This window comes from Balaenoptera ricei, chromosome 7 (genome assembly GCF_028023285.1).
Source record: "Balaenoptera ricei isolate mBalRic1 chromosome 7, mBalRic1.hap2, whole genome shotgun sequence".
NCBI classification, from domain to species: domain Eukaryota; kingdom Metazoa; phylum Chordata; class Mammalia; order Artiodactyla; family Balaenopteridae; genus Balaenoptera; species Balaenoptera ricei.
Genome location: NC_082645.1, coordinates 47,095,732 through 47,115,238, shown reverse-complemented (window position 1 = coordinate 47,115,238; position 19,507 = coordinate 47,095,732). Strand labels below are relative to the sequence as shown.

The 19,507-nt window shown below is 36.6% G+C and overlaps 1 protein-coding gene across 5 annotated transcripts in view; it reads left to right on the top strand.

The window, feature by feature from the left end:
* Window positions 1–18,787, top strand: part of CYTIP (cytohesin 1 interacting protein) — a 66,050-nt gene extending 47,263 nt beyond the window's left edge. For 3 of the 5 annotated variants that reach the window (XM_059927916.1, XM_059927914.1, XM_059927915.1), the window contains 5 exons: window positions 1,639–1,741; window positions 1,955–2,048; window positions 4,821–4,890; window positions 12,907–12,973; window positions 15,415–18,786. In XM_059927916.1, coding sequence (XP_059783899.1) covers window positions 1,639–1,741; window positions 1,955–2,048; window positions 4,821–4,890; window positions 12,907–12,973; window positions 15,415–15,875 — 795 coding nt within the window. In that variant the 3' untranslated portion in view covers window positions 15,876–18,786. Of the gene's footprint in view, window positions 1–1,638; window positions 1,742–1,954; window positions 2,049–4,820; window positions 4,891–12,906; window positions 12,974–15,414 lie in introns of all 5 variants that reach the window. The other 2 variants (XM_059927913.1, XM_059927912.1) reach the window with 1 other exon arrangement.
* The last annotated feature ends 720 nt before the right edge of the window (window positions 18,788–19,507 follow it).

Here is a 19,507-nt window from a genome sequence, read left to right as displayed (position 1 = left end):
TACAGAGAATAATGTAGTAATTTGGCAGGAACACAGACTTTAGATTCATGTACACCTGAGTTCATGTTCTTTCATTACTTAGTCACGTGCCTGGTTCCAGTAGGAGAGCAGCAAACGACAAGTGTTAGAATGAAGGCTATCAGGCATGAGAAAGGCAATGTACTTTTGTGTCTCTAGGAAATGATTGAGCTAGAAGACTGGATAAAAGAGAGAAATATCCAACTAATAATTTCTTTCCAAAACTTGGGGACCTTTGCCTTTCCTTCTCTATCTCTAAGCCACAAATTTTACACCTGTTGCAAACATATACACAGGTGCAGGCTACATCAATTAACATGTTTCCCCTTCACTGTACCCACCTTGCTCCCTTGCTCACTGCTAATGAGAATCATTACAACAGTGGTTTCCCAAAGGAGGGTCTGTTATAGCTTTAGTTCATGTCCTCCATGAACCAGACCACCCTTCCATCTCTGGAAGGGCCCGGGCTGTGGCAAGAAGACTCCCTGGCAGAAAAACTGTTAAAGGGATCTCTGGCATAGATGGAAAGTAGATTACACGATCTCTAAAAGTCCCCTCTATCTTTAAGATATGGGGATTCTAAATGCCTTGCAGAGTACATAGAAATCTCTTAGGTTAACAAAGGCAAGTTTCTAGAAGTTTGACTGACTTCTGGTTCTGCTGGTTCTGGAGCCTGTAGGTCTGTAAAATCAAAAGGAATGAACATCGGACATTCATTTCTCCACAGGGAAGCGGTACTGGAATGTGGTTTAATTTTAGGAAACAGATGTTTAGAAGACTTACTCAACTCAGAATGCTGATTTTGATTCTAAATGCAACGAGACCTCATAACTTAAATATGTGAAAAAGAAAAATATAGGTCCTTGGGCCACTCTATTCGCCGAACATTTGTGCTGTGTTCTTGGTACAAATCGAAAACAAAAACAAAAACAAAACCAAGCTGCTTTTGCCAAATTGAGGCCAGAGGCGAAGCATAACTTTTTCTAATTTAGTCGAGTGGCTAATGAATGAGTATTCAGGGCGGATGTACCACCGAGCGCTCAGGAATGAAGGTAATTGAGTCAATCATAGTGCTTTTGAATGAATGCAGGGCAGATTGTCATTATTTGCAGAACTCTGATTTAAAATAATTATTGTTGGCGTATCTCCCTTGCTGGATGTGTACTGTTTCATACGCTCCTGTAGTAAGTACTTTAGCTCGGGAGAACCACATAGAGATTTTTCTCTCTGCTCTTGGCCATTATTGTTTTAGCCTATTGGGAAAAGAGAAACCAAATTTTTCTTGTTAAATATGCAATAATGATAGCATCAGGTGGTCTCTTAGGCTTGAAAGTCTTAAAGTCTTAAGCCAGCCTTATCCTACTTTCTTTCTTAAGCCAGATGTATTTTTTTATGAATGGAGTCAGCTACAGCTTGTGTGGGAGAAGTGTAAGATTGGTACTTAGATTTAGTTTATATTCAGAAAAGCTTCCCAAATTGTTCTTTGCACTTATCTATTATGCTGCTTAAGGTAACTGATACCACTTAATATTTTTGTAACAAATAGATTTTGAGTTTTTTGGTAATGGTAATCCTTTTTATATTTGGTAATGGTAATTATGTATCCCTTTAATTTTACAGACTTACAGGCTCCAAAACCAGAACACCTGCTCCCCAGAGATGTGTACCCTGATCTGCAAAATCCAGGAGGATAGCCCAGCACACTGCGCTGGCCTGCAAGCTGGTAAGTTAGAACTATGCTCATGGTAGGAATTATTTAAATAGCAAGAAAAATAACTTTTTTGACAGTGAAGGTCAGGACATGATTGTTGCTTTGAATTTCCTTAACTCCTTTATGTTGCCAAGGTTTGGGTCTTGCTTGTTTTGTTTCATTCACGGGTCAGGAAAGATTATTTAACCAACCGTTTTAACACTCATTTATCTTGGCATCTCCCAGGTGATGTCCTTGCAAATATCAATGGTGTGAGCACAGAAGGTTTTACCCACAAACAAGTGGTTGACCTGATCAGATCATCAGGAAACCTGCTAACGTAAGTTTCCGGCTGCTTCCCGTGGGGCTTCAAAAATGTTACGGTCTCTCATCATGCCTGTTGAGTGAATGAATAGGCTTTTTGTTCAGGATCACAAGAAGGGAGGCAGTGCACCATAGCTTGGGGATTGGGTACAGACATTTTTATCAGTTCCTTTTGTTTCTCAAGGTTTCCACAAACTTGAACATGTTGTCAACATCTGAAGTCAGAGGACATCAATAGCCCAAACATCTGAGTGGGCGGGGTAGCATTTTTTAAATTTTATTTTTAATTCAAATTCAATTAAACTGGCACACATTCTCTTTGGACAGAGAGAAATGGGTCCAATTTCCATGGCTGATATAATCCCGTGGTTAGAACAAATGAAAGGTCAGAAGGGCTGAGTTTTTTCCTCTTCTACCACTAGCCAATTGTTTTTCTCTCCTAGTGTTCTGTTTGAAAGAACAGTCTGCCTGGCCCTCCTGCCCTGCAACACACACACTCACATCTGCTACTATTCCCAACTTACTAATGGGACATTTGTTTCCCCAGTTAGAGATTCAACTGACATTTCCACCCTTAGTACCTAATAAGACCTTAGTAATTAGTTAAAAGATGGGATTCACACATTCACTAAAACGATATTTACTGAGCAAATACTATGTTTCCAGCTCTGTGATAGGCTCAGGAGAGACAAAGGCTCTTCTATGGCTTTATTGTGGAAGGAGATAGGTAAGAAGAGCCTGCAAAAATAAGTAGTTTTGATATTTCAGTTATTGATAAGTGCTATAAAGAAAGTAAAACAAGAAATGGGATAGAACACTGAGTGAGAGGGCTGCTATTTTAGCTTAAGTGTTTAAAGTGGTCCTTTCTGAGAAGGTGAGCTTTGAGCTGAGAGCGAAATGAAGAGAAGGGATGGTTAGATGAACTCCTGGTGAGAACATTTCAGGTAAAGGGAGAGGTCTCTGAGTTCTCAAAGTGGTCTTGGCCTATTCAAGGGATAGAGAGGAAGCCAGTGTAATTGGTGGTTGGTGAATTAGGAAGGGAATAGTAAGAAATGAAGACAGAGAGTTCTCCAGGGAGCAGAGTATGGGCCTCGCCAGCCAGGCTTAATAGTTTTAGAATTTATTCTGATCATCTCATTTATTCTTCACAGAAGTTAGTTATATTCATATTTATAAACGAAGTGACTCGGGCTGAAATGAGGTTTAGTTAAGACCAACCATCTAGTAAGTGCCAGGGCTGGGATTTGACCATCTGCTCTGGATGCCAGGCTCTATTCTCCAGCTACACCACAGCTGCTCCTCGTAAGCTGCCAATAAAAAATCTGCTGGACACTCTTTAGTGATTCTAGTCTAAAACTTCAAAGGATGTTTTTTGGGGGTTTGTGTGAGAGTAGTTTTGAAAGATGACTGGTGGTGGTAGAGGACTGAGTCCAACTCTATGGATCCTATGAGTTCAGGGTAAAGGATGGGGCCACTTGAGCTCCAGAGAAACTTGAGTCTATAAGGTAGGAATCATACCAAGTCCAGGAGAATATGCTGGTGATTAGAAACAGAAACCTATATTCCAGATGGGTAAAGTGGGCAGACCTCAGGTGGATAATTAAAGAGTATTGGGTGGAGACAATCGGAAATCCAGAGATAAGGAAAATGAGAGACCGTTTGTACAAATACTGAAGAGAGCGGCCAATCTATGGCTGCAGTTCTGCCCACAGTCATCTATTGCTTGGGCAGGTCAGGTCAACATTAAAGTGCCAGATAGATTCATAGGGATTGTCACTATCGCCCAGAGTCAAGACCCGCTAATGAGAAAGCAGACAACGTGTTCTCTTGCTATCATCTCATTATCTTGGGTATAATGCTGTTGGAAATAGAGGGAAACTGGTCTCTGCATTTAATACTATTATTTTACCATGCCTTGAAAATTTTCTTGCATCTTTATAGAGTTACAGCTTATTTATCAGAATGAATTTGAACCAATATTTTTAAAATGCTTAGTTGTATAACTCACATATCATATTTATCTTATGCAGATTGATGGCATCTAACTTGAGCCCACAAATCAAATCAAATCACTCAGGATAGAGCAAGTCTTTTTATTTTTATAAGGACATTTGGTATAGGGAGAAAGAACACCATTAGATGGATAATTCTCAGATTAAAGTTTGTACGCTTAAAAGGTTTTGAGATGAGAGAGTCATATGAAAGTTATTATCTCATAGTAGTTCTGATTCTATTTGTTCTAGTTCCAAAATTAAGGCAATTTACAGAGGTAAAATTTCCTAGAATCTTAGGGAAGAAAGGATTTTCCCTTGTTTCAACAAATAGCTTCTTGATTCCATTGTTTGAAAGTCCGTAGTGCCTGTTTTCATTGCTGTATCCCTCACTTTTAGCACAATGTCTAGAGTCTGGTACATAGTAGATGCCCAATAAATTTTCACCAAATGAAGGAGGTGATTCACCCAGACCACACAACAATAGGTTCTAGCAGAGAACAACCGTCACTGCCATATAGGGGCTTCTATAAAATGAGCTACAGTTTACAAATAAACCAGAGTCTTTTCTTTCAGTCACCCTCTCAAAGAGAGTATTTATTTTCCATATTCTTTCTTTGAATGTTGTCAGAAGGTTTGGCTTACATCCAGATACTTGAAGTGCCATGAGAATGGTAACATTTACGTTGCTTTTTAAGGATAGTCTGTGCTCAAAGTGTAGTACTCCATAAGGATGGTACTTGTTTGAAAGAATCACTCATGCTATTCCCCTCCCCCTCCTTTTTTTCTTAAAACAGGATAGAGACTCTTAATGGAACAATGATTCTCAAAAGAACAGAGCTTGAGGCAAAGCTGCAAGTTTTAAAGGTAATTTAATTTAATACAGTGAGACACATTTTTCATCCTTGAATGTGAGTGGTAGAATAAAGATCTATTTGAAGAATTGAGATAGCCCTTGAAGATGAAATGTCGTGATGAGACTAAACTGCTGAATTATCAAGAGCCATACAATTACCTTTGCAGGAATATTAAATTCCACAAACCAGGGCAAATCACTTTCTTCCTTCCTCCTTCTGCATGTCTATGAGGCTCAGAAAGGCAACAGGAAGCCACATCACCTGAAGAACTTTTCATTAATGCACCTGTGATCTCTTTCAATTTACATTTTGCTTGGAAAAAAACAAAGAAGTAGAAGCTGTCTTTTTGTCATTTTCCCAAGTGCTATATATGTGTGCAGGAGGGCCTGGGATTTTTGTTTTTCTGTCGTCCTCCTCTGCGTCCTTTCGATTTGCCTCGTTCTTACTACAAAAATCACCTCCCTCTACTCCTGTGGCTGTCCTTGAATCTACTTTCACTGGCAAATACACTGTCAACTTTGAAGAGGAAATTAAAGTTTACAGGAGATAGTGTACAGTGCAGGATGTTCCGTGAAAATTCTCTAGACTATTTGAGGGTCTTAAAAATCTCAGTTTCCTAGACTGGTGAGGTTCTGGCAGACCATGAAGTCTAGGCCCTCGCTCATGTGCATCTCAGGATGCGCTCAGTTATTGAGCTCAAGAGGGTAGAGTTAGTATATTCCTACTTTATCTTTTATTCCTCCCTTCCACCACATTTAATTCATCAACAAGACCTGTTTTCTTGTTTGTCAACATTGGTTTTATATTCCTGTCATTTTGCTTACCCCTGTGATCTTTTGAATCAATTTATAAAATTCATTGGAAAAAAATCCTCTTTAGACTGTGATAGTAATTGAATTGTATTTATAGAATAAATGATATCAATCGACGTTTTTATGGTTTTCGCTTTCCTTACTTCAAACACAGGCTCTCTCTTTCCATTCAGGTCTTTTATGTACTTCAAAAACATTTTGTAATTTCTTCATACATTTTTATATATCTTTGATTATATTTATTCCTATATACCTTCTAATTTTTTTGCTATAATAAATGTGGTCTTTTACATTTTCAACTGCTTATTGCTATTGATTTTTGTGTAAAGTTTTAAATCCGGGAGTCTTGCTGAACTCCCTTTATTCTAGTAATATGTTTGTAGATTCCTTTGGATTTTTTTATATAAACATAATATCATCTGAAAATAATGAAAGTTTTGCCCCTTTACTCCCAATTATTCAACTAGTTTATTTTTTCTTCTCTTACAATGTTGGCCAGGACCCTCAGGATGTTGTAAATAGTGAGTCTTATTCTTCATGTTAAAAGGGGTGCCTCTAACATTTTATCATTAAATTTTTGTAAGGAGTAAATAGTTCTTCATATTATATTTAAGTATTTTAAATTGTCGAAAGTTAATTTGTTTCTGCAAAAGAGAGAGAGTCTTAGTGAACATCATTTTCAAAAAAGTAAAACTGGCTTTTTCAGGCTTTTGTAAAAAAAAAAAGGAAAGAAATGTAGAATATAAACTAGTGATGTTATTTAAAACATAAGTGAAAAATAGGTTTATGTTTCATGGAATAAAGAACTCTCTTGCACAACACATATTTGCATGCTTCTAAGCATTTTCTGTTCTTTGAACATTTTCTCTTGAACTTTTAATATACATACTTTATTATTTTTTCTAACCTAGAAAATTTTCAACATCTCCATCCTCTCCCAGAACGTCATGAGGACCTTAACATGTTTAAATGCCCATTTAAGGCTCCATCTTCCTTATTATTGCTTACTTTAGAAAATTCTATCCATTTTTAAAATGAAAAAGACAGGCTTTTTTTTCTTAACAGCTGGTAAACAAGTATACCAACCAGTGAACTGTTGGCCTTGCCCTTGTTTCTTGTATTCTGTTCTTTACCTCCGGGTTTACTTTCCTTCTTGCTGTAGTATTATACTCCTTTTAGTGAGGGTAGGTGGGTCTTTATTGAAAAATATCTCTTTCACTGCTACTATAGAGTTTTATAGATAATTGAATTATTCTAAGTTGGTGTTTTGTCTCCTTAGCACTTTGAATGTATTGTTCCTTTGATATTTTGTTTATGAGGGAGCTCCTAATTGTTTATCCTTCGTAAGATACTCTGCATTTTCTATATTTTCTTCTAAAAGTTTTAAAGCTTTTTAATATCCAAGTCTTTAATTCATTCAGAATTAATTTTTGTATGTAGTATGATATAGGATTCCAATTTTGTTTTATTTTTTTCTATTTGAGTACTCCGTTCTCCCAGTACCATTTATTTTATACAGTCCTTCTTTTTCCCCAACGGACCTGCAGTAAAACCTCTATTTTTAAGCTAGTTCCAGATACGAATGGATCTTACAGGTTTCCAATTCTGATCCATTGATCAATTTGTTTATATCAAACTCAGCTATTGTACCTTTGTAATACATATTGATGTCTGAATGGGCAAGCTTTCCAGGTTATTCTTGGCCCTTTGATTGTCTGTATACATTTTAGAATCAGATTGTTAAGTTCTATGAATGTATGTTGGAGTTCTGATAGATAATACGGTTTTATATAGATAGATCAATTTGAGGAGACTTGACATCCATATGGTATTGAGTTTTCTTACTGACAGACTATCTCAGTAAATAATTTTTAATTATTTTCTTTGTCTTTCCATAAATTCCTATAATTTTATGCAGATAGATCCTATGCAGCTTTTATTAGATTTATTCCTTTGTAAAGTGATTTTTGTTCTTATTATAGTTTCTTTATTAAAAATAATGTTTTGATTGAGATTAGTGTGTAGATGTGTGAAATCAATTTTTCTGCGCTGTTATATTCAAACACCCTGTTAAACTATATAATTTCTAATAAATTACAGATTATTTTGAGTTTCTCATGAAGACAATAACTATCTGTTGAGAATGATATTTAGCTCTTTTTCTTATTTTGCTACACTGGTTAAGGCCTATAATACAATGATGGATAGAAACTAAAATAGTAGGCATCCTTGCTTTGCTTTTGACCTTAAAGGGAATTCTTTTGATTCTTTCCTGTCTCTAGGGTTATACTTTTCAGGTTAAGGAGGCTCCCTTCTACACCAAGTTTTCTGGTAGTTTTTACAGTGCTTGTGTATTAAATTGTATCAAATACTTTTTTTCTGTAAGTGTTGAGGTGGTCTTCTCATTTATTTATTTTAAAAAATCTGTCAGTTTGGTGAATAACATTTAAAAATTTTCTAATGTAAAACCACCCTTGCATTTCTATAATAAATCCAACCTGGTCATAATTTATCATCTTTTTTATATACTTGTAGATTTGATTTGATAACATTTTCTTTAGCATTGTTGAGGGTAACTTCATCTTACAGGTAGAATGGCCTGTAATTTTCTTTTCTCAGACTATCTTTTTTAGTTTTGGTATCAAATTTACTGGACTCTTAGCATGAGGTGAGGAGTCTCTTCCCCTTTTTGTCCTCTGGTAGAATTCTTGTAACGCTATCTGAATCATCTGGGCTTGTGTTTCTTTTTGATGTGAATACTTCTAAACTCTGTTTCAGTTTCTTTATTAGCTATAAGACTGCTCAGGCTTTCTGTTTGTGTTTGTTTGTTTGTTTGAGCCAGCTTTATTGAATGATGTTTTTGTTAATAAAGTTTTAAAATTTTCAAATTTATTTCATGCAGTTGATAATAAACATTCTGTTCTCATCTTTTTCTTTTCTATCACAGCTGTGTTTGTGTTCCCATTTTCATTAGTACTACTTTTTATGCCTTCTTTCTATTTTTTTTTTCCTTGGTAATTCTCTCTAGAGGATTTCCCATTTTTAAGCCCTTTTCAAAACCCAGTATTTCAATTTGGGGCAATTTTTCATCTTTTGCTGGTTGCTTTTAAGGTGTTCTTTTGTCTTTCCTGATTTACAGTTTCACCACAATGTGATTAGGTCTGGATTCATTTCTAAATTTATACTGCTTGGAACTTGCAGTGTCCTTCCAGCCTAAAGACTTCTGACTTTCTTCAGTTTTGGATAATTATCAGCTTGACCTTTTTGAATACACCTTCCTCATCATTCCCTGGATTATCTTCTGAAATTTCTGTTAGACATATTTCAGAGTCTTTTGATTTACTTTCCATGCTTCCTGACCACTTCAGATTTTGTATCACTTTATCTTTTTTTGTTATGTTATTTTTTATTGAAGTATAGTCGATTTACAATATTGTGTTCATTTCAGGTGTACAGCAAAGTGATTGAGTTACACATATATGTGTGTATACATCTACTGTATCTATATTCTTTTTTTCAATTCTTTTCACTGTTATGTTATTTTTGAATTCCTTAGTAATATCTTCAGTAATGTTGTCTGTGTTCTGTATAGAATGTGTTCTTTCTCTTGAGTTTTGAAAGTTAATTTTTTATTTTCAAATAGTTCTTTTTCGTGTCTATCTGTTCTTTTCTTCCTTTGTTTCAAATTTCTTGTTCTTAGGAACATCACATCTCTCTCTCAGAGGACTGTAAATATTCTTATTTTAAAGTCTTTGAACACCTTTCTATTTTTATTTTGTTTGTAGAGAGTCCATGTACTGATTATCAGTTTTGTTGTCTTTCTTATCATTAAACTTCTGTGGAGCTCCGGAGTCTGGATTGCCCGTTTCCCTGGGCCTCTCCCTTCCACTCAGTGTGAGAGTTGGGCAGTGGCCTGTGCTCTGCACTTCAAGGCTTCCGGTCTAAAGCCACGTCTGGCAGCTTGGATGCCTTCCCTGGGGGGCCAGTGTGCTGCTCAGTTCAGGTCATGAGGCTACATTTATGTGCTCCTGCCTCTCTGGATACATGCTCTCCATGAGCTTTAGTCGCCCTCAACAGCTTTGCTCAGCTCCTTTTCACAATGGTGGAGCTTCAGCCAAGGTTCTTCTCTCAAGCAGGAAACTTGTCTTTGTCTCTGCCTCACATAATTGCATTTAAACTATCGCCATAGGGTCCAATTTCCTTGTGACCTCTTTCTTTTTCTCCAGGTCCAGAAGACTTTTGGGTTCATTTCTGCTCACTTTCTTTCATTTCTGTTCCTTTTCTAATCTTGAAATTATGAGATTTCCAGCTCATCTACTGAGCCAGAAATGTCTGGGTCTGACCTATTAACCAGAGTCAGGTTGGCTTCCCCTTCACACAATGACATTTAGTTTGTGCGTCCTACGTGTGCATTGTGTCCCTCAAAGACTCTTTGTGGGGCCATAACCTCTTCTTTAGAAACAGTGGTGCCTTCTGAGCTGTGTTTTCAGGGATTCCCTTTCTCATGGCCTATGATTCAAATGTTTAACATGAAAACACCACATCTAGTGGGCTGAGGGACCTACTTTTTAATCCAGCTCTGATATTTACTGGGTTTGTAGCCCTTGGGAAATATTTTGCTACATTGAACCTTTATTTTCTAATCTGGAACTTTTTAGGACAGTTAGAAAAATTAAATAGCATATTATCCATGAAAGCACTATAAAAGTAGTAAAGTGCTATGGAAATGTTTAGCTATATGTCTCATGTAGAATGAAAACGTTGAAGATATGTTCAACCAAAATATCCAGTCTGTGATAGCTGAGTGTTGTTTCAGGAAGCCATCCTTTCATTTATTCGTTTAGTCAATATTTACTGAGCATCTGCTATGTACCAGGCACTGAGCTAGGCACAGTGAGGTGACGTGATCCAGTAGGATTAAATCTCACATGTACTTTAATTTTCTTCTAACAGTGAGAGGTTAGATTTGTCCAAATACACTACTGTGATATTAATAATAGGCCGACTCTGAGGAAAATAAGGAAGCTTCAATATAGACTAAAAACTCTTAGTCACTTTGACACATCTGCTCTTTGCATTGGTATTTTCTTGGTTTAAGTGACGACGTACTTAGATGACTGGGACAAATCAACAGATTTGACATTTAAAAACCTTGACTTTCACAGAAACTGTTTGGCAAGCTCTAACTTCGTATTTCTGCATAGTAAGTGCAGAAATACAACTTCCTCTTCTCCCTATAATTAGTTTTGAGCATCAGTCTATCCTTATGCTCCCCAACTAGACTCTATTCTCTTGCAAGAGATAAACCTCTTTAAGAAAGAAAAAAGGGCTTGGTATATATGCCAGATCCCTGCTAGTTCTGTACTTCCTGGTTTCCTAACTCTGACCTTCACGTGACCACAGGTTTACAAGAGCTGTAATTCAGGTAGCCCAGCAGTCTCATAGCCAGGTAGACTATATTATAGTACAGAAAGAGCAAGAAATCAACTGAGCCAGGTATTTTATGGCTTTGACTCATTGGTTGCATATTATATTGACAACCATAATGATTGCTGCTAAATGTTACTCTTACCAAGGCTTGGAAAATCCTGCCCAGTGATTGTTCAATCCCTGAATTGAGGAACCAGCCACTTTCCCCCTTAAACACTTAATGACATTCTTGTAATATTTCCTTTTCCTTCAGTCTTCCCGTTCCAAATGTGCTCTTTTTTCCCCCTCTTCCTTTTTAGCCTTCATCTGCCCCTTCCAGATTGATTTGTACAAAGGACCACTTGTTTCCAACTAGGCTGGCTGTCCTTCAGGATAAGTGTCCCCAGGCAAATCTGAGCTGTGCTTACCTCCTGGACTTGCTGTGGGGACCTGAAATGGCAAAGGAAGGGGTGGAGTAAAGAACAAAGAGGGGGAGGGAGAAGGAGCCTTTTTGCCTTGTCAGATGCTTTCTGCTTGGTTGACTTTTGATTCCAGTCTGTGGGCTAGGCCAGGCCTCACGTGCAGTCGTGACCATTACAGCAGCCGTTTCATCCTTCCCTGGGCCACTGCTCTCATGTGCGGGGTAGCCAAGGACGGAAGCAGTCAAGAAGTCAGGGTGCTTACAGGGTTCTAAGTTTAGCCCTCCAAGGAAGCCTTTTAGAACTGGTCAGCTTCCCCTTTTGGGTATAGAAAATAAGTAGATATCCAGCAGAAAAGACTATTTTAGTGCCCCAGGCTTATAGAATGATGGTGGTATTTTTTTTTAATTGAAGTATAGTTGATTTACAATATTGTGTTAGTTTCAGGTGTACAGCAAAGTGATTCAGTTATACATATATATTTTTTTCAGATTTTTTTCCATTACATGTTATTACAAGACACTGAATGTAGTTCCCTCTGCTGTACAATAAATCCTTGCTGTTTACTATTTTATGTATAGTGGTGTGTATCTCTTAATCCCATACTCATAATTTATCCCTCCTCCCGTTCCCACTTTGATAACCATAAATTTGTTTTCTATGTCTGTGAGTCTGTTTCTGTTTTGTAAATAAGTTTATTTGTATCATTTTTCAGATTCCACATATAAGTAACATCATATGGTATTTATCTTTCCTGTCTGATGTACTTCACTTAGTATGATAATCTCTAGGTCCATCCATGTTGCCTCAAATGACATTATTTCATTCTTTTTTTATGGCTGAGTAATATTTTGTTGTATACGTATACCACATCTTCTGTATCCATTCAAAATGATCATGGTATTTTTTGAACATTTACTAAGCTGTACCCACTGTTCCAACCATTTTACATTTACTAATGCATTTAATCCTCATGACAATTCCCAGGTTTAGGTTCTGTTGGTGTTCTCATATTGCTGATGGAAGAAGCCTAGAGTGTAAAGGCTTGCCGAAACAGCTAGTAAATGGACACAAACCTAAGCAATCTGTTCCTCTAATATTTTTAAATAAAAAATATATAAATATCATTGTTTCTATTATCTGTTGTTTCTATTGAAATGACATCATTGTTTCAACTTGTTGGTGATACTAGATTATTTCTTGAGAAATTAGTGTTCCCAATATTCTGCTTTTATACAGAAAAAGAATCTTTCAAATGAATGGGAGGGATTGTTAGTGATAGAAAGAAATGAAAAGAAAATTAATGACAAATCTCAACACCTGGAAGTAAATTGCTATCTTCACTGGGGTTTCCAAATAATTAGCACTTTTCTTCTTCTTTCTCAGCAAACCTTGAAGAGAAAATGGGTGGAGTTCAGATCTCTGCAGTTACAGGAACAACGCCTGCTTCATGGTAAATGTGATTTCCTGTTCAGAAACCACACTTACATTTCATTCTTTCAGTATTTCTGCCTCTAAATTGTTTTAAGATTATCATCATTACAAGAAAAAAATTGCCTAGCATGGATTGAGAATAGTAGTCTGTGTTTCTTTGGCATGGCTTTTGGAGTGACCACTGTATTTGGAGGAGGGGTAGGTCATGATCACACCCCCTCCTCCATGCACATAACACATGCACATGAAAACATGGACACACGTGCATGTGTGCACTCACTCTCAAGAGGAAGCTGGGGATTTTAGAAGAGTAATATGAATGATTGCCTGATTTTCCTACTACTTCAGCAGATGAATTAAATTCCTGAGAATATCTACGGTTCAGGGGCTGGGTAGTTCTCAGAAACTCTTGAAGCTGGGAATGGTAACATGCTTCTTGGGTGGAGCTCCTATTATTTGCTCAAATTGTATAAGTTACAGTAATGCAGAGAAATCCTTCTTCATGACCCTCAAATCCAAAAGAGAAATATGAAGGATCATTATAACAGTAAATGCATGGCTCTTGCTGTTGTGTACATTCTGAAAAGAAGGGTTGAGTTTAAAATTTGTTGACTTGGCATTTGCCATGTGACTGGTATAACCTGAGGAATGAACTTGTAGATACAAATAATTCACTGAAACCACTAACTGTGTGGGTGTGAAATATAGGTTGTATCTTCTTCAGATAACACAGAGCTAACGTCTCTATTTATAACCTTAGAATATCTGTTTGTTAAAAGTGATAATCTGTTTACAGAAGAAGGGTACATTTAATTCTTAATTAGGCACTAATTTATGGCTTAGAGGCTTGTGTTGAAGTTCTATTTTTTTCAAAAAATGAAACATGTATGAGTTACTTCTCTTTTCTGTGTTTCTAAATTAATACTCTTAAAAACATATAGCAGGCTTTGTTGGGGGGTCTGAAGTTTGCTAACCAGACAGAGGCACACATTTCTGGCCACTTCCTGGATTTCTGTAGACTTGAGGGTGTTTGGAATATCTTTGCCTCTACTTCTGGAGCATCCTGGAGTGGAGATGGGGTTTGGTCTGGTAAGTGTAGGCAGTTCTATGGCTTTATGGAAGTGGCCTTGTATAGACACGATCCTTAGTTCAGAATCAAGGAGTTTGACTTTTCATAGGTCATTGTTGTACATATTTTTTGAGAGACTGAAGGAGTTCTTTAGCTTACTTTTTCTAGACCTACAATAAATATCCAGGGCATGAGTTTCTACAAGCCAATTGCTCGCCAATCAAAAGAAATTCGTCAACTCGTTGGGAGATGAAATAAAATAGGTTTTGTTAACAAAAAGGAAAGCATTATAACGAGTCACCACAGGGCTGGCCCTACTCAACCTTGCAGATCAAATGAAAAAATAAACAGTCTCTTTTTACAGTGTCAACCAAGGACAAAGGAGAGCAGAAGTAGAGATTATCAGCACAAAATAAAACAATTTCTGAGTGTGTAATGTTCTATTACTTTTCCTGAAGCAAAGTCATCTTCTAATGATGTTTTTCTCATGCTAGTATTACAAATAATCTCCTTTCTTTTAACAGCATACTAACCAACTCAAATAGTACAGAAACAAGTGGGATATGAACAGGCTGTTGGTGTGAGATTAAAATTTGAGTTTGGAGAGCCCAGATGTAGGTTATAAAAGGTTGATGAAGAAATTCAGCTAAGCAGATAACATTCAATTTCTTCAAATGAATTATTACTTATTTTAGGACAGGGATGTTTTCTGGGTACACTACCATTTCAAAGCATTTAAGTATTAAAGGATTTTCTAAGAATCAACTGGGCATATCAAGGCTGGAAGATATCCTTTCTGTTTTAAACATCTTTGAATTCTCTAATAATCAGCCTACAGGGGCAGGTTTTATAACTGTGTTTCCCATACACTTCAAGTGATGTTATAATAATTTTACAATTATTAAAAAAAGATAGTAACTAAAAATCAGAGGAACTAAAATAGAGAAAATCCATAAGAGGCATTTCCCCAAGTATATTCTTTGGAGCCCATTTCTATGATAATTTTAATAAAAGGTGGCATGGTCACTTCAATATAAGAAATGATTCTTTTGGAAATTCATAAGTCACACTGGCATACTGTTAGATGAGTTGAACTGTTCTCATATGAAGAATCTTGTTTCAATTTATTTAATCTAGCATTACCATTTTTGTCACCATGGAACCCTTTTACCTGGAAACTAGTTCATGAACAGATAGTTTGAAAAATCGTACTATAAGGTTTATTGAATGGTCTCATGAACAGTTACTTACTCATGCAAGTGAAAGTTTAGTGAAAAGTATTATTTACCCTTACTCTTTCTTGTGCCCTTCAAAGAGAAATTTGGTGTATTTACTTGTAAGGAGTGATGCTCAGATCCATTTCATAGTAGGCTTTGTTTTCTGCTTTCTAGGTGATGCAGCTAACTGCCCAAGTTTGGAAAATATGGACATAGATGAATCAGCTTTGTTTGGACCACTGCCTGGTTCAGCTCTCCTGGACCGGAGTCGATTATCCAGTGAGAGCAGCTGTAAGAGCTGCCTGAGCTCCATGACGATAGACAGTGAAGATGGGTACCAGACATGTGTGTCTGAAGACTCGAGCAGGGAAGCCTTCAGCCGGCAGACAAGCACAGATGATGAGTGTTTTGTCCTCAAGGATGGGGATGATTTTCTGAAGAGGTGTTCTTCGAGGAGGAACCAGAGCATTAGTTCTGCTAGTAGTGGGTCCATGTCTCCCTTGTGGGAAGGCAACTTCTCAAGCATGTTTGGGACCCTGCCCAGGAAAAGCAGAAGGGGAAGTGTCCGGAAACAGCTCTTAAAATTCATCCCTGGCCTTCACCGCGCTGTGGAAGAGGAAGAGAGTCGCTTTTAATGGGTTATAGTGTCCTTTCATATTAGCTTATTTCATAAATATCTTCAGATTCATTTAGACCAACTCCACCCAGCTTAGTGGGAAAGTGAAGATGGCTTGCAAAACTGACATCCCATTTCATGGCAATAGTGAACTTTATTTAAATTTTTGTATCATTATGTTTGCTCCTTCAATCATTTTTTTAACCAGAACAACTCAAGTTCTAAGCAGGCAGTAGGAAAATTAAGTAATAAATTAGAAAATATAACAAATTAACACAAGTGCCTGCTCATGTTAATGCTGCCTGTGAAGGCAAGAGTAAAATTTATTTTCTAGATTATTCATGTGAAAAGTTGAGCACTTTTTGGAGTCAAGTGTGAATAAGATAGTGACAGAATATAATTATTTGGAATACCTTCTGTAGGTTAATTGGTAGGTTACAAAACTTTATATTTGCTTAAGCTCAGTAGCCTTTGGGGGGGCTTATTAATAGGCAATTTTGAATGTTTCTGTTCAAATCTATGAAAGATTATAAACAAAGATGATCATCAGCCCTTTTTTACATCCACAATGACAATAAATCAGGAAGTATAAAATTTAATATGGGGGTTTAAACTTTATGAGATCTATGGAAAGATGTTATCTAAGATGGGTGCTAAGGAAGACTATAATAAGTCCTTTTTTATTGGTAGCCTAAACAAAATAGATGAGGATGTCATTCTTAACCTAATTCAACTTTTGTTCTGCCTAAACATTGATGACAAGTCTAGCACTCTCAAGATCCTACAGCCTTGTGATTTTTTTGAACAAATGTCTAAAATTTGAAAAATTAGTCAGGAAAAGTATTTTCCTCCTATAGATTTTTTTCCACATTACTCCTCACTTTATATTATATATTCCAAATAGTTATTGCCTCAGCACTCTTTTGTCTATTAGTTATGTTAGTATCACATTACTTCTAGCCTTTCAATCATATTTTTATTCAATACCCATTAAAGTCCATGATTTCTCTGTTGTGGTGATAAAGCTGCTCATTACCTATATTCTAGAGTAGATAATCTGGACAATGCAACAAATAGTCCTTACTGATTTTAAATTGTGTGTGTGTGTGTGTGTGTGTGTGTGTGATAGTTGAGTTTGAGCACAACTGATACACTTAAACACTTAAATAAACTGAATAAAGAGTGAGTCATTTTGAGAGAAAAAAAAAGAAGTGAAGGTAAGGAAGCTTGTAGGGTAAGAAATAAATAATAAAATAAAATAGAAAAAGATTTCTAATTGAGATCTGCTTCCTATTAAGTCTCTGAATTCAGAAGTATCCAGCGGGCTCTGCTTGAGAATCATTCATGTGAAAAGCAGAGCTTTCACAGGAACAATAACAATCTTGTCCATCATTTACTGAATGCATAATAGGTTATAGATGCTTTCCATGTGATCCTGGAAATAACCCTGTAGAGAGATGTTAGGCATACAGATAAGGAAGCAGGTATTGGGAGAAGTTCCCATGGTCAGTGGCAGTGCTGATATTGGAAGCCAGTTCTTCCCAGCTCTAGCTTACCTGCTTAGTCTCTCTAGATATTGCTTACCCTTTTGCTGGTTCTGTGTAGTTATCACCACAGGACTACCTCCTGCCCCAATCCCAGGAAAATTTAAAATGCGCAATTGTAGATATCGCATGAATAAGGATATTGTAAATAGGAAAAAAACATTCCTATTTGGTAAATAGGAAAACAAACATATATTTAGGGTGACTCTTCCTTCTCGCTTCCACAAGCAAGTTTTCAGATATAAGCACATTAATAACTGCATGGTTAACAATACATTTATTTTCAACAAGGGCTTGCAAATCAATTGTGATTTGATTGATACTGCTTATTTCTCATCGTAGGCTAGAATTATCATGTTAAAGATCTGCTTACATGAATGCAGCATTATCTGTTAATCCTATTTCGCCAAGTCAAGGGGAAAGAAATATCACATTTATTTGAGGAAAGATGACTTTAAGGTCTTCTACAATGTGAACAATGTTTCAAGAACTACCACAGTTCATCTGGAAAAGCAGACAATATGTCATTTGCTTTTCTGTGGTTTTAAGTGTTAAATATAGTGTAATACTTTCTTACAGTAAACATCAAACCCAAAATGGTACAGGGAAGAAGCACACAGCATGTTTTGCTGTAGTCTGTGATGAGCAGAATTAGAGTCAAGAATTAGACATGTTCAGGAAAAAAAGTTAAGCACTTTTTAACCAAAGTACAGGAAGTAAGGGTATGTCATGTTTTGTGTGTTCACAAGTTGTATGAAAACTCTTGTTTAGTGGAAATGTGGGTAAATTTCTCATAGCACAGCTTTTAAGACTGAATCTGACCTCAGTGGGGCTTTAGAAGATTTCATTTCTCTAATTTTCTGGTGCACAATGACCACAGTGACTCACTTTGCTGTAATTTACTGGGAAAAGAAAAATGAAGAGTTTTTTTTAACCCCAAAGTTGTCAGATATGTAATGTTGGTGAACTTATTAATTGATAATTTGTTATGAAAATGCATTTTTCTAGTATGGCATTGATTGATAAGCCAAATTTGAATCAAGCCTATTGGGAATTACTCTGTCATGTGACTAAAAGGAACACCATCATGTCAAACAGGTTGGAACCATATTTTTTGAAATGAACTTTTATTTATTACTTTCTACTTTCCAATTCTTTTATATCTTAGTTGCATGATACAAACAGTATTAAAAATCCCAGTTTGAACTGAAAGTCAAACTTGGACACAGTTTGTGTGACTAATCATAAAGTATAAATATTTATGGATGTATACAATCTAAGCACAGTAAATAATACATAACAACTATACTATCCTTCCGATTACAAAATTATTGGTGCTTTATATCCATTTCCTTACAGAACTATGGGCAATAAAAGTAAAAATTTGACACCTTTTTGAAATAAAGAATGCTATTCTTCAGTGTCAGAACTTTCTGCTCTCTCTCTCTCTCTCTCCCTTTACTTACTTACTTTAAATGAAATGGTTGTTTTAAAAGAAGATTAAAAAAAATCTGTGTGCCCTCTTAACACCTACCTCTTTGCGGTTCTTAAGAGGCATTACCTACTTAATTGAAGCTTTGCACTTGTATTAGCTTTCTGTTGTTGTTTGACAAATTACTGCAAACATAGAGGCTTAAAACATATTTATTATCTCAAAGTGTGGGTCAGGAGTATGGGCAAAGCTTACCTGGGTCTCCTCAGTGCCTCACAAAGCAGCAATCACGGTGTCACCCAGGACTGAGTTCTCATCTGCAGGCTTTACTGGGGAAGGATTTCCTACCACAATCCCTCAGGTTGTTGTCAGAAGCACTCCTTGTGGCCATAGGTTTCATTGCAACTTGCTTATTAAAACCCAGCAACAGAGAGAAAGAGATACTGCAAGCAAGACAGAGTCCTAAATAATGCAACGTAACCAGACTGACATCTCGGCACCTTTGCCATATAATAGAACATAATCACAGGAGTGACATCCTATCAATTGTGGTATATTGTTTGTTAGACACAATTCACAGGAACCACCCACACTCACAAAGCAGGGCTTACACAAATGCATGAACATCAGGAGGTGGGGATCAGGGGCTACCTTAGAATCTGTTCACAACACTAT